The sequence below is a fragment of the Chanos chanos genome, chromosome 3 (genome assembly GCF_902362185.1).
Source record: "Chanos chanos chromosome 3, fChaCha1.1, whole genome shotgun sequence".
NCBI classification, from domain to species: domain Eukaryota; kingdom Metazoa; phylum Chordata; class Actinopteri; order Gonorynchiformes; family Chanidae; genus Chanos; species Chanos chanos.
Genome location: NC_044497.1, coordinates 37,917,527 through 37,931,922, shown reverse-complemented (window position 1 = coordinate 37,931,922; position 14,396 = coordinate 37,917,527). Strand labels below are relative to the sequence as shown.

At 38.7% G+C, this 14,396-nt stretch overlaps 1 protein-coding gene across 1 annotated transcript in view; it reads right to left on the bottom strand.

The window, feature by feature from the left end:
• The window catches only part of LOC115806968 (metabotropic glutamate receptor 4-like), a 155,567-nt gene that overhangs the window by 29,552 nt on the left and 111,619 nt on the right, over nucleotides 1-14,396 (bottom strand). Inside the window, exons 4-5 of the mRNA XM_030767827.1 lie at nucleotides 11,134-11,288; nucleotides 10,447-10,587 (exon numbers count right to left, since the gene is read on the bottom strand). Of these exons, the coding sequence (XP_030623687.1) occupies nucleotides 10,447-10,587; nucleotides 11,134-11,288 (296 nt within the window). The remainder of the gene's footprint in view (nucleotides 1-10,446; nucleotides 10,588-11,133; nucleotides 11,289-14,396) is intronic.

The following is a 14,396-nucleotide window of genomic DNA, read 5'->3' as shown; positions in this document are numbered from 1 at the left end:
ATGGGGTTTTTTGTTTTTTTTGTTGTCTCACTGACCTTGAACACTTTCTATGTGTGTTTTGTTTCCCTGAAAACCTTTTTATCTTCTTTTTTCTTACCTTAACTTATGAGCTGTGCATCTGAAAAGTTCAATTAAAATAAAGATGATAATTCTCGTCTCAATTCTCTTTGGCTGTTTAGATTTTGATGTCTCATAGACTTCAATAACTGTAGACATGAGGAGTGCAAGGGCTGTGCATATGCGGTGAATGTCAAAGCACCCCCTCAGTGACAGAATTCTGATGTGTCAGTCTTGTATTTTGCAACTTTCTCAGTTAATTATGGGGACAAAAGCTTTGAGAGTTACTAACACCAGTGTGGAACTCAGTTATACCACAGAGAATAACAGTCTGATTAACTTGATCAGCAAATTGATTGGTTCCTGGTAGCCACACTATGCAAGATCCTCTATGGCACAACTGTGTTCAATAAATCTGAGATGACCCATAGTCTAACATCCTGAAAAATACTCCTGAGCTGTTGGTCATTTGATGAGCTCATGACAGACTGAGATATTGTGTCCATAGAGTGTTGATATATAAGCAGTATAAAATATTAAGCCTCCACGTCTTGTGTTTGTGACACAGAGTCTTGCTGAGTGAGCCATCCCACAGGGGAGCAGGGACAAGCTCACTGATAAAGACCAAAGCGTTCAACCCACATCGATCTGAAGGTCAGTGTACAGGCAGACCTTCAGCCTTCCAATCGAAGGATGAATCAGAGGATCTGGATTCCTCAGAGTGGAGGCCATCTCAGTGTGCTGGATAATTGTTCCGACATGTACCATTCTATTCTCCCTCTGTGAGAACTGACTCACACTGATGTCCTTGCAAATAATACAGAGATGAAATCATTATTATTTGTTATTGTGGTATGCTGTAAAATACATTCTATAAGATACATTTCCACTGTGTTTTAGAAAAAAAAACATTTCTCTTTGTCTGTTTTCTTTGTCCTGTGAGTGCACACTAATGTAAGAAAATGTTATGATTTATTCTCAGTGATTTAGGAGTCATTCTCTGGTCTTTGCAGTTAAGCCAGATCAGCTCAATAGTTCAAAACCATTGTGTGTCTAACGCAGTCATCTCTCCATTTCGAATAACCTTGTACTGCAGTCACTCTTCACTGGCATTGATCCCAGCTCTTTCTAAATTGTTTAGGCTTATGAGACCTCTCTTATTGTGGAATACTGTCGAACAACGAGTAAGAACTTGACAGAACTAAAAAGACTGACAGGTCTGTCACAATGGATCTCCTGTAAGCTCCTCTGAACGTAACAGCCTATTCCACCCAAGACCAAATAGTGTGGCAAGAGAGCAAAAACTACACTATTGGATCTACGCTTAACTGCAAACACAACTATACAATTACATAAATGTTACTTCTAAGAGAGAGAGAGAGAGAGAGAGTTGGGTTACCTCCTTTTACAAAACAGTACATTGCACGATTGATATGTGAGTCTGAAATATGAATTTTACTATGTAAAAATACTAAAATGTACCTCTATACTCTAGACAATCACTCCTTAATTAAAAATAAAAGTTGTCATGGATATACTGCTTAATTACACAGAATAAAGACATTGTACAGGAAATGCTACCATTGTTTTATGCAACACCCAGTAGTAACAGCTTTGAGGCTAAATGTGAAAAGGTTCCAGTCAACATGTAAATAATTTCAATAGTCACCAGTAAACCAATATTAACACTGTATACTCTACTGTACACATCAGATTTTAGGTGGCCTTTATAATGGGAGGCAGCAGTGATATGTTTCATGAACAGATATTTCTGCTCCTTGGCACTGGAGTAGAATGAGGTCCCGGCTTTCTGGGCAACAAAGGTAAAAGTAGCGGGTGGGTGAGCCCAAAGAGTGAATTTCAGTTGGAAGCTTTGATCTAGGAGATGTGTGTGTCCTGTCCCAAAGCTAATTATACTTCCCTCTCATCCCACATACAGAAAATACAACCTGACCACCTACCACCTCCCACTCCCCTGCCCCTGAACAAACATATTCTCAGATTGATCAGTATCAGTTAGGCTAACGTTCCTTAACCCCAGCAAAGTAAAGTAGCTTCTGACCCTGCCAAGAAACTCTCACTGCAATCATCAACACTCACACAAGTAAACTACCTTCTGACAGAGAGAGGCCAAAGAAGGGCCATTATCATTCTTCTTGAGAGCTTTGTCTTCAACTTCTGAGTTACTCCTCCACCCTCTCTCTCTCTTTCCTGCCCTCTGCCATCTGTTTCAGTTTCATATTTCCTTCACTGCTTTTTTTATGTTCATTTGCTTCTCTGGGATGTGCTGTCCAGTGACATTAGTGAAGCATTGTACAGCTTATTTCCAAAATATGAGGTGACTACAAGTACTTTAGCCGAGTGGAAATGCACATGGTCTTTGGTCTGTTTAACTCACGTTCTCAGGCTCTCTGGGAATAAACAATCCTCTGAAGAAAAAAAAAAGTGCAATGCTTTATAGTCAGCATAACTAAGGCCTAACTTTGAATCGACTCAAACACATCATTCCAATGTTCTGGAATCCTTCAGTCAGTGAGCTAGTGACAGAGGAGACTATAGCCCCTTTCAGACATGCACTGCAACCCTTAAATAATCTAGACTCTAACCAGAGGAGCTGTATGTGAGAACACAAATGTCCAAATCAGTCGGATCAGACCCTAAACAGACTTTACCAGCTCCCTAGTAGAAAGTCCATTGAATGATCGATTGAGTCCACGTCTAAACAGAGCAGATTACAGACCGGAGAATGCACAGCGGGCAAGTGGGTGTGTTGATGCCGTTTCTAACATGTGACTGGCGCAAAACCAGAAGAATACAAACATCCAAAGGTGAAGAAGAAGGTTCATTTACACGAAGACGTCAACAAAAATGTCTGGAGAGACAATGAGATACGGGAACTTCTGTTGGTAAGGACCGACGCATCATGTCCTGCCTCCTGCATGCCTTACACAGGAGCCACCCCTCACCTAAAGCAAATGGAGTATTTAGAGTAGGTGAGAACGCGTCTGACACAGACAGTTGTGTGCTACATGTGTGAAAGGGCAACTCTGGACAAAATTCGAACCTGATTCCGCAGACATAGTCTGCAGCTCATATGTGAAAATGGCTTATCACTAAATAGTCAACAAGGTCACAAAATCAGCAGCTAAATGAATTTATTAGATTTGTTTTAGCCTGATCTGTTGAAAGGTCAAGACTGACATGTTTCGGCTAATGTTTATCAAAGGGGGTAAAAAGATGCATGAACACAGAGAGATACTACAAAACTCCTGAGAATTTTACCCCAGACCAAATTGAGAAAATGAGAATTTCTCAATTTACAAATGCTGTAAAATGTTTTGAGGTAAAAAAAAAAAAAAAAAGAGGATAAAAAGAAAAAAGCTCAGAATAACAGACAGAGTTTGTGCTGTCTAGTGACAGACTGCCCCCTCTTCATTTTCCTCTATGTAAAGTCAAACAGGATTTTTTCAGATACACAAACCTTGACTTCAGTTCTTTGGAAAATGAACAAACTCGTGAAAAAAACCCCCAAAAAACTCACATCTCTTGACAAAACAGTCCTTCAGTCTGTGACATCTACTACCCACAGCAAAGCTCTGCTCATCATGCGCAATTAATCTGAGTGATGCTTCACACTATACTGCTAACATTTCTGCCCTGGTTTATGGATGTTACTGATGCAGTTTATCCACTTTTGCCCACTGAATGGATCAGTCCAGCTGAGCAGATAGGTTGGTTTGGTAATCTGTGCATGGCTGCTTTATGGTGCACTTTCCTCTGGGCAGTGGATGGAACGGAATAGTATTAACTGGGGGCATCTAACTCAGGAGCTCAGTGTTTATTAGAATGTTTATTAGAATGAAAACGTTGGCTGATTTGTGGAGGTAAGAGAATTTAAAGCAACATAAAGCAAAATGTGAATCCAGTTCTGTTAAGAGACCATTTAAACTTCACTTCACTTATTTAGATTTCCATGAAATATTTGGCTGTTACTTATGGTCTAAAATAACCTCTGTAGAGGGAATGTTTAGTGGAGCTGTGGGCACTCTCTTCCTACATCAAAAGATGGTTTCATTACTGTGTATCAGTGTGATCCTGGTCATTCTTATTCCTTCATCTTCTGGGAATGTTGCATGCCTCTGACGTAGAGTGACGGAAAATAAAAGGGTTCCCGTGAAAGCTCATTTACCGTAAATATCATGTCTGAATGTATTTCCTTGTCTGGATTTGTTTTGCAGCTCATTACATGATTTATGATTTTTTGGTAGAATCAGAGGCATCTGACCAATAAAGTCGGTGCACCATCGCATAAAACTGATGTGGGGAGAGATGAAATTGAATCTTCAGATGACCTCCAGGTCACTGGTCGATCACTGACACTTCTTTTGATTACAATGTAGATCCCTGCTTTCCGTCTATTGAAACATGGGTATTTGATTCTCATCTGCTGAACTGATCTCCAATGGCATTATGTTTTTTATTGATGTTCAGAAGGGTATAAAGAAAGACATTTTGCACAGTTAATTTAAAACCAACTTTCCAACATACTACATGTTTACTTTCCATGTATTGTATCGTTGCCTCAACTCACTATGAATTTAGCCTATGTAGTTGTCAAACATTTAGTAGGCTGTGGTATCCTTGCTCCCTAAATTAACTGTAATGGTAATTTACACTAGATCCCTGCTTCAGCTGGCGCTTGACTGCTCAGAAGAATAGATATCTGGAGAGCTGTAGGACTATGATTCAGTGCAGCTGTGTAGTGGATCAGCAGGTGTCTGGCCTGGGCAAAACTGCTTTCCCACTGGTACTCTGTTAAACCTTACATCATAGCTTACTACAACAGTCAATTTTTATTCATGCTACACATCTGGAATCTTTGCAATGGTAAGTGAAATTTTTACATTTGGAATCAAATAGAATTAACATGGATATTGGTCCGAGTAGGCAAAAGTGGGGACATTCATAAAAACCCTATCAGTGAAGAAGATAACGACTGTAGCACATTTCTGTTTAATCTAATTAATCAGAGGGGACTTGGTGCTGTCTCACAGACTCCTCTCTGGGTGGCTAGTGATGCCTGATGTCCTGAGCAGGGCTGAAATCTAATTGGCTGTGATTTTTTTTTAATCAACTTAAAGCTCTTCAGACACACAGATGGGTATAAATAGTTATATTGTGTACTGTCAGTGTTAACTATGAAGCTAAAATGTGAATTTAAACTAAATGATGGTTTAGCACAAACCTGATCCATGAACACAGAAAACTTTGCATTTTAGCACTCAGAATAATGTCTAATGTAATGATGCCTGCTGATTTAGCAGATATTTAAATAGTTTAATAGCTCTCGAAATACTACGTTTAAAGCTCATCAAAGCAATAGCTCATTTCCTCAGATTAACTGGTCACAGCGCATTGTGTTTAAAAATTATATTTACACAATTATTTCAGGGTGCAGTCATGAGATTCTTCCTTTCCTGTGATTAAAAACAAACGAACAAACAAAAAACACTTTGCAATATCAGAAAATAAGTGTTTGTCAGTATTAACTAGGTCAAGACATTGATTACATCCTCCTCAAGTGGAGATGAATGTTTTCGTCCCATTAACTTTTGTGTACAGAAATTACTTAAAATCACATCCATGAATCTCCCTTAAGAGGGTCTGATTACAGATTTTCTGGCAACTGGAAGAGTAATTTGTCAACGAGGACCATTCTGCTTTTGCCCACACTCATTACATTGTATTGAAACAGGTGTTGTACATGGGTCTTGCATTTCAATTACCTTCCTTTGCAATTTCTTTTGACATCAAACCGAGAGTATACATTTCCTGTTCATCAGTGTTAAATATTTGTACAGCAGCAGTTGGCCAATATCATGGCAGGGGGTTTAATGAAAGAAAAACTCAGCAGCAGAAACCACAGGAGACAACTCAGTTTCTGCTGCTATTTCTGTCAAACTGCTAAATGTGAAAGCTTTCATTTATGGTCTTTATTTAAAGCTTGTTGGCAATAAAACCTATCAATCATTTTTTGCCAAACTTTTCCACTCAAAAAAGTCAGTGACTTATGGTAGGTATGTTTTATCTGCTTGAGAAGATGGAGAAAAGCCACTTTTACTTTCCTATCAAAACTACGATGCTCTAAAGGCCCCTCTGAGAGATGGATAACTAAAGAGACTACAACTACAATTTGACACAATGTTAGGTGATGAATGCAGTATTGTCTTTCTTTCAGAGTGAAGTCTTAATTTACTGCATGGCTATTCAACTCAAGGTCCTCTAGGGCTAGATATCACACATTTTCCACCTTTCATTTTCTACACTATAGAAAATTAATAAAATAGATTCAATTCAATTCAATAAAACAGAATTGAATTTGGATTTGAATGCCTGAGGCGAGTATCCCTTCCTAAATACTTTTTGTTGAATAGATAACTCAGATCTTACATACACACTCGTCAGATACAGTAGCTATTTCTGGACTAAAGTATTACTGAAGTATGTCTTAAAGCATTCTTCACTGAATTTCTGAGTCTTACTACAAACCCTTTATCAACCCTTGGTCTTCTGCCTTTTGTGCAGGGTTGGGTCAGATTACTTTGAAATGTGCTCAGTTACTGAATATAAATTACATGACAATTTTTGTAATTAGTAGCGTAATCCATTGGATTACAAAAGAATGTAATCTAATCTGAATACTTTTGGATTACTTCAATATCAATCACTGAACATATTGTACCTTATACTAAAAAATATTGGATGCAGCCACAAAAGTTCCACAAATATTCCTTTTTCTCTTTAAAGATCTAAAACATTTTCAATGCAAATAAAATGCATTTTGCATATTCAGCATTTACAGTTGGACGAATCAAATTACCCTTACAAAAACATGCTGGCATAAATGTCTACAGGAGTACTGTAAGTTTCATAATTTTAAAATTGCCATATTTTAAAAAGGTAATCAAAAATGTAATCAAGTAGTCCTTGACAATGTAACTATAATCTAATTGCACATTTTTTCAAATGTAATCTGGGCTGATCATAGTTACTTATTTTTTGTAATCTGATAACGTAATCCCGATTACATATAATCCGTTACTACCAGGCCCTGCGTTTGTGTTTTGTGTTGTTTTGGTCTTGAGTGCTGGGTTCATATTTATGTATATGATGAAATATTTGTATTGAAGGAAATAAAATAAAATAAAAAAATTTTGAATCAAGGACTATCCATCCCTTCCAAGGTAGCCTGTGAAAAGCCAGACAGTTCTTCAGATATTTGTTTTGTGTATCCCAGATAGAAACACGAGGCACATCTTGTAAACAGGGAAATGAGGAACTGAACACTCTCTCTTGAATTTATCATTCTTTCATCTTCACAGATCTCAAGAAACTATGTTCAAACTGAAAATACAAATCATTTCAGCAAATTTTACATCACATTTTTCAACATACCAGGGAAGATGAAAGCTCTTCTTCCATTTAACAATATTAAATCAGGAAGGGAGAACTTGAGAATGCATTAAGGACAAGACTTAAAAGCTTTCTGATTTACCCTCAGTCAATGCAGCTGCTGGTCGTAACTGTGAGTTTTTTTCACTGAAGGATATGACTAGATAAAATGGAACAATTTGATGCCAGATATCCACTCACTGTGGGATTATCGTACATAAAGATTACAAATACATCTCTACATCTGTCCTCAGTATGGCTAGCTCTCTTCTCAGTCTTCTGTCCATAACTGAGACCACTGTATTTCACAAGTAGATTTTGAGTTTGTCACTAAATTCTTTGTTAACTATGTGACAACAAATGTGAAAATCTAGTTTTTGTGATCACATTTATTTAGGAGTGTCAGGTCTCTGCTGTGTTTATCCCTCAATCCCTCATCTCAGAGAGTACGGGGTTTACCTCATATCTATCTATCTCTCTCTCTCCCTCTCTCTCTCTCTCTATATTAAAAATTTTATATATATATATATATATAGTCACTCATTTCTTCATCTATCCACAATATTGTCTTTATTATCACAGGACAGCGTTGGCTTTCCAGGATATGTTTAATTTGCTGGTGGTGTTCAGTTTGCATCTTTGTGTTAATCATCTACGTCAATGTTGTGCGCAAGAGAAAAGTGTTCATGATCCCGGTCATGAGAGTTTTGCCTTTGGAGGTTAGGTTCTGTTTAAGATTAGGACCTGTATTAATATCAAAATGCTATTTACATGTGTGGGAAACAGAGCTCTGGGTTATGACAGGTTTGCCTATGGTAGCCTTCAGTCCCTCTGAAAGCTCTTAGTGGTGGTTCAGCTTTTTCTTAGAGTCGCTGACGCCAGCACTGAGTCATTGTACACAGCCTTACTCATCTCCTCCCAATGAAAGAGTGAAAAGTCTTTTAGAGAAACTAATGACATATTTTTTAAATAAATGCTGAGGAGTGGATGAGTGCTTTGTCATTAAACTCTGTTCTACTCCTCTCTCAAGAACACAGAAGACTTAAGACTGTGAGAAAGATTGTTTGTGGATGAGTGTGTGTTTGTGTGTATGTGTATGTGTGTGTGTGTGTGTGTATGTTGTGTGTGAGCACGTGCGCGTGTGTGTGTGTGTGTGTGTGTTGTGAGTGTATGTATAAGAGATATTTGAGTGTGACGGTCTTCTTTTGGACTCAAAACAGGAGCATGCCCTGCCCCCTCTGTTTATAGCCCTATATACAGGGTTTAAGGGCTCTGACAGGACTGAAGAGAGATATGGCTTTTGTTCAGATATCTGGCACCTGTCCCAATCCCTGCTGTTTTCTCTCTCTCTCTCTCTCTCTCCCTCTCTCTCTCTCTGTGTGTGTGTGTGTGTGTGTGTGTGTGTGTGTAATTGCCTTTAGGTCTTGAATTTGAGACGTGTTGATAGGATTCTGCAGCACTAGATCTATTTGCAGGGCTGAAGCGTCACAGCTGGAGATAGACAGCTTCTCTCTTTCATCAGAACACTTTAAATAGTCTGCACAAGCACTTTGATAAGATGTCTTTTCAAAGACTGGAGCTCTGCTTTCTCTGCACTTTTACAGACCCTTGTGTTATAGAACTTTATCCAGCCACAAATAAGACAAATTTACTTGCTAAGACAAGTAATGCCTGCTTTTAAAAATGATCCATCTAGTCAACTTATATCTTAGAGGACAGTCATATATTTTTCCTTGGCATACAAAGCTTGAAGGCTATGCCTTATTTCAGCAACAACATTTAGAATTCAAGTAATCTCAGTATGATATGGAATAATATCCAATGCATAATCAAGGCCAGTGCGTGACCAAGGCCTAATCTCAGACTGCGTTCTTATGCAGTGCTTTTTCAAGGTCAGTAAAAGGTCATGGTTTCATCTGGAGGTCTCCATATCTTCTTTGTGATATTAACTATAGAGAATACAGCTTTTATGGATAAATGCTTAGGGGTGAGACACTGCCTGCTAACACTGTTGAAGATACACAATTGCCCTGATGTTTCTTTTATGACATAATTTCTGAGGATGAATATGAATGTCTTCTCTGTTCGTCCATTTCATATGAGAACTGACTTAGCCACTTGTTCACTTGTTTAGTCCCTTTTGCACATCTGTAATAGACTCTGCTAAACGGCGTCTCCGGAGTGGCTGATTTCTTCCTGTTTACATCACCAGCTTCTCCCTATTGCACAGTATAACTTTTTTTTTGGAAGAATAAATTCCCTCTTTTATCAGGATTGACATTAATGTAAAATATTAGTCATCCGTCTGTGTTTAAATGAAAAAGACAGAGCTTAAGAGTGTCTGCTGATTTTAATGAGTGGGCTTGAGTCTTCTGATTGGATTTCCCGTTGATTACACATCCTACAGGTGGAATCTATCACTGATTACAAGAATACTGAGACAGACAATGCAATAGAGAGAGAAGTAAAATGCATGAATGCACACCCACACACACATTTGCATTCATAAACATGTGCAGATAGACATACACATGCGCATACACCCAGACACACAGAAAGAGATGCATGCACACACACACACACACACACACACACACACACACACACACACACACTATATATATACACACACACACTCACATGCACACACCACCCATGACCCAGCAGAAAAATACAGATCTAGGTTTATAACTAATGCCCTGTTCTCCCAAATCACAATGTTCTCTGAATTTCATTAGGCTTAATGAATATTCAAAGCTTTCATATTGGGTTTTCTTATCTTTATTCAGTTGTCCTGGTTTTATTGATGTATCCTCTCCGCTTTAAGAATTTTCATCTCAGTGGAACAGCCGGGTGAAGTAACGGCCAAACAAGTAAACACAACAAAGTAATGAGAGAAAAGACCGACAGTATGAAATAGATTCTCATGGTACGTACTTGTGCATTTCTTGACTCCTGATCCTTTCCTGAGTGCATGACGACTGAGTTTGCATTGGAAATTGTCCTCCCAGAACTCTGCAAACCAGATATTTCTCCTGTTGTTGTCAAGCGTTCGGCTGATGAAGTAGCGATCGAACCCTGAGGAGATCAATAGCAGGAACGATGTGGGAATGTGCTGCCTGCTACTAGACCTCAGTGATGTTCAATTTCTCAGGCTCTGTTTTCTGCCGTTGTCGTAGCATCCATATTGTAATATATCTACTCTGCTTTCTAACTCAGTTGCTCCTTGGAAAGAATACTCTTCATTTTTTTTTTAAATTAGAGTAAAAGGACACACTGCCATCAAATAAAACTTATATACAGACTACTTAAATGGAGCTCTTTTCTTGACTACACAACTTAAGTAATTAAGACACGGCACAAGGTAAAGTCAAAAGTCTTTTAGAAACAAACTGTTTTGAAATGTGGAAAAACATTTATTGCAACTCAGAGACCTAACTTCACACTATGTTCTTATGCAGTGCTTATTTACAGGTCAGGTTAAGATCATGGGTACTTTCTGAAAATCTCCATTATGCTTTTGACATTAACCACAGAGTATGATGCTCTCGCGAATGAATGTTAAAAAGTCGATATCACCTAGTTCCTGTGCTAAAGGCATTGGTACTGCAGTGTGAATAGTACCTTTAATAGACTGCCGTTTGGGCAGGATAGTGACTGCTCCCTCCGCCATGTCCTCCTGGTTCAGCACTGGAGATATTTTAGATCCCCAGCTGTCTGAGCCCACCCACAGGAAGTGGCCTGTCTGGTTCACCTTTTTAGCAGCTTCCAGGAGTCGCCTAGAAAATAGAGAGATAACCAGAGAGAGAGAAAGAGAGAGAGAGGGGGGGGGGGGAGAGAAATCATTCTGTTGGTACTCATTGTGCCCTCCAAGTTCAGGCCCATTTGTTGTGGAGAAGATGGTCAAGGATAGAACACTGTTTCATAACCCTTAAAAAAAAAAAAAGAAAAAAAAAAAAAAAGGGCCATTCACTGCACAGAAGGTCAAATCAGCTTTGTAGAATTTTGTTCCAGTTCTGAAGGCTGCGCCTAATAAACAAGATTTTTCATTTTTGTGGGCGAAGTCTCTGGTGAGAGAGAAAAGGGTCTTGAGGGGTGCTGTGAAGATTCAGGACAGATTTTGGTAAGTGCTGTCTGATCAGTTCTAATTGTTGGTCTAGACCGCTGGTCACCCAGCCCAACTCCTGAGACCTTCTTAATCTGCAGCACTGACAGTTATGGTTGAAAGCAGGGCAATGACAAAGCTGCGGTCAAGACCACAGAGACTGCCTGTCTCCTTATCTAACTCACAATGAGAGAGAGAGAGAGAACAGCAGTAAACATTTACACATACCTGGCCCCATAAGGACTCTGTCTGGCATTCAGGCATAACACATTTACCAAACACTCAGTGTGGGCCATTATTAAATATCTGTCCTTTATTTCTGTGGAGCACCATTTTTCTATTCAAGATCTATCCTGCTTTCTGCACTGCATCTCTGTTCGTACAATTCTGCGTCCACAGATGTGAAAGAGGCCCTATTTTAGAATATAATAAATTAACACTAATCTCTGGCACCTGCCTGATTAACATGTTGCTGAATGTTACTTTCTCTCTCTAAAGAAAAAAAAAACAGATTTGGTGACAGTCACTTGCAGTTTCTTTCACAGTCATTTACAGAGTCATTTAAACACGGGTTTCCCAAAGTGTGGCGCGCGGACCGCCCCTAGGGGGTGTGCAAGATAAAAAAAAACTGTAATGGCGGAAATTAAAAATAATATTTAAAAAAATGAAACTAAGATAATGGGATAAAAATAAAATAGCAATTTCCTCTTTCCCTTAAAATGACATATCTGTTTCTGTATGGCCCAAGTTTCCTCGCTACCCTCATACATTGTCTTTGTTCCACGGCTCATGCCGTACATTGCTTTGTTGTAATTTGTTGAAACATTGCTGCAGTGCTAAATGTCAGTCAAGCGCATTTTGTTGATTTCTATCTAAATCGTATTTGTTTGCCTTCGAGTGTTCTAATGATTATAAATAACGATAAATTATTTGTATGTATTATTAAACTCGATGCAAATATTTGCTGTCGCGGTAAATTCATCGCTGTGTAGAGCACACCCTCAAAACTCTTTGCTCTGCGGCTCGTGCCGTGCATTATTTTTTTGCTACTTTTAAAAACACTGTTGAGCGTGATGCTACTCAATGCAAATATTTTAATGTCGCTGTAAATATTCACATGTATTTCAGCCTTTTGATAATAATGTCTCAGAGCCTGCTCGTTCCTCCTCATTCACTCTTTGAATGCTCCGACTGGTCCGTAACTTTGTTGCGATCTGTAAGTGCATTTGAATCTTGATCTATTTATACTATATTGTTGATCTCCTCAACATTTTTATGGCCGTTCCAATTATTACCTCAGCTAAGGAGGTTATGTTTTCGGTGCGGTTTGTTGGTTGGTTAGTTGGTTTGTATGTTTGTCATGAGAATTACGGAAAAACTACAAGGTCGCCTTTCATGAAATTTCGTGGAAGGGTGTAGCGTGGGCCAAGGAAGAACTCATTACATTTTGGAGCGGACCCGAGTTATTATTTTCCACTTTCGTTAACATTGCGAGACAGGGCAAAAATGAACTGAATTTGTCGCGCATGCACGAACCGGTCGTAATTGCAGCGAATGGTGTGCCGCAACCTGACACAACAAAACAAAACGTAACAGCCACCTCAGACATCACGGTAGAAACAAATACAGCAGGTATGTAAGAAATAAGCAACGTCTAAATTATCCTTACTGTTTCCAAGTCGATATGACCAAAATAAGCCTGTTTAAAGGTTATTGGGGGCTTGCATAACACGCGCATAATCGTTTTGTGCAATAAATTAGCTTTCACAAAAGATGGTAAAAGATTTTAGCTGACTTTGGGACATGAAGCGTGTCTGACTGAACGACTACCACCTCAGTTAAATTGTTCCATAGTCTATTTGGCGAGCTCCATCGGGGTGAAGTAAGTCTGTGGATACCAGGACTCAAAGGTCAAAAAACTGTTCAATGAGCCCCTAATGAATACAATTTAAATAATGTATAGTGCAAAAAATAGCAAGTACATTTTCCCATTTCAGCCAAAATAAAAACAATCACCGTAGAGCTAATTCTGATACAGATATGGCTATGTGGTGAGGAAATTAGTCTTAATTAATAGCTATAACCATACACAACAGCAAAACTATTTGTGATTTTCATTGGTTTGGCACTATTTACACATTAAAAGAACAATTAAGAGGTTAGCCAAACAAATCTTTTTGTTGGTGTGCAGTTAAAAATATGAAGTCTAGTGTGGGGATATTGTAACTTTTGGTAGATTATTGGACAGTTTAACATCTTCAGCATTTTCCACTGCTCAGGGAACAGACAGAGTTCAGTCATCCATGCTCTGGTGGTCAAAAGGTTTATGCTGAGCATTTTAATATAACTTTTATTTTCTTCTTGGTGCCATATTTTTTTTTTCTTGTCAGCCAAAGTCAGCAAAGAGGAGTTCTATGTAACTTCACTGTTTCCAGTTAAAAACATGAACTGTTGGTGGGTTAGAACACAATAAAAGAAAAGAAAAGAAAAGAAAGATGTATTGACTGCAGCTGGTTGAAAATCTGTGCTAGAAGAAGAAGCTGCCAGTTAGCGTGAGGGAAAGGACAGAGGTCAGGTGACACAAAACTTTCAGTAAAGTAGGTGAGGTCAGGTGACACAAAACTTTCAGTAAAGTAGGTGAGGCCTGGGCTTCAACAGCAAATAAAGGAAGATGCTGTTGATTGCAGTGTTACACTGGCAAGTCTATTGCTACTGTGGGAGCAAAAAATAAACAAAACAAAACTAAATAAAAGCATGTCCTTTCCAAACAATGTTCCCCGGA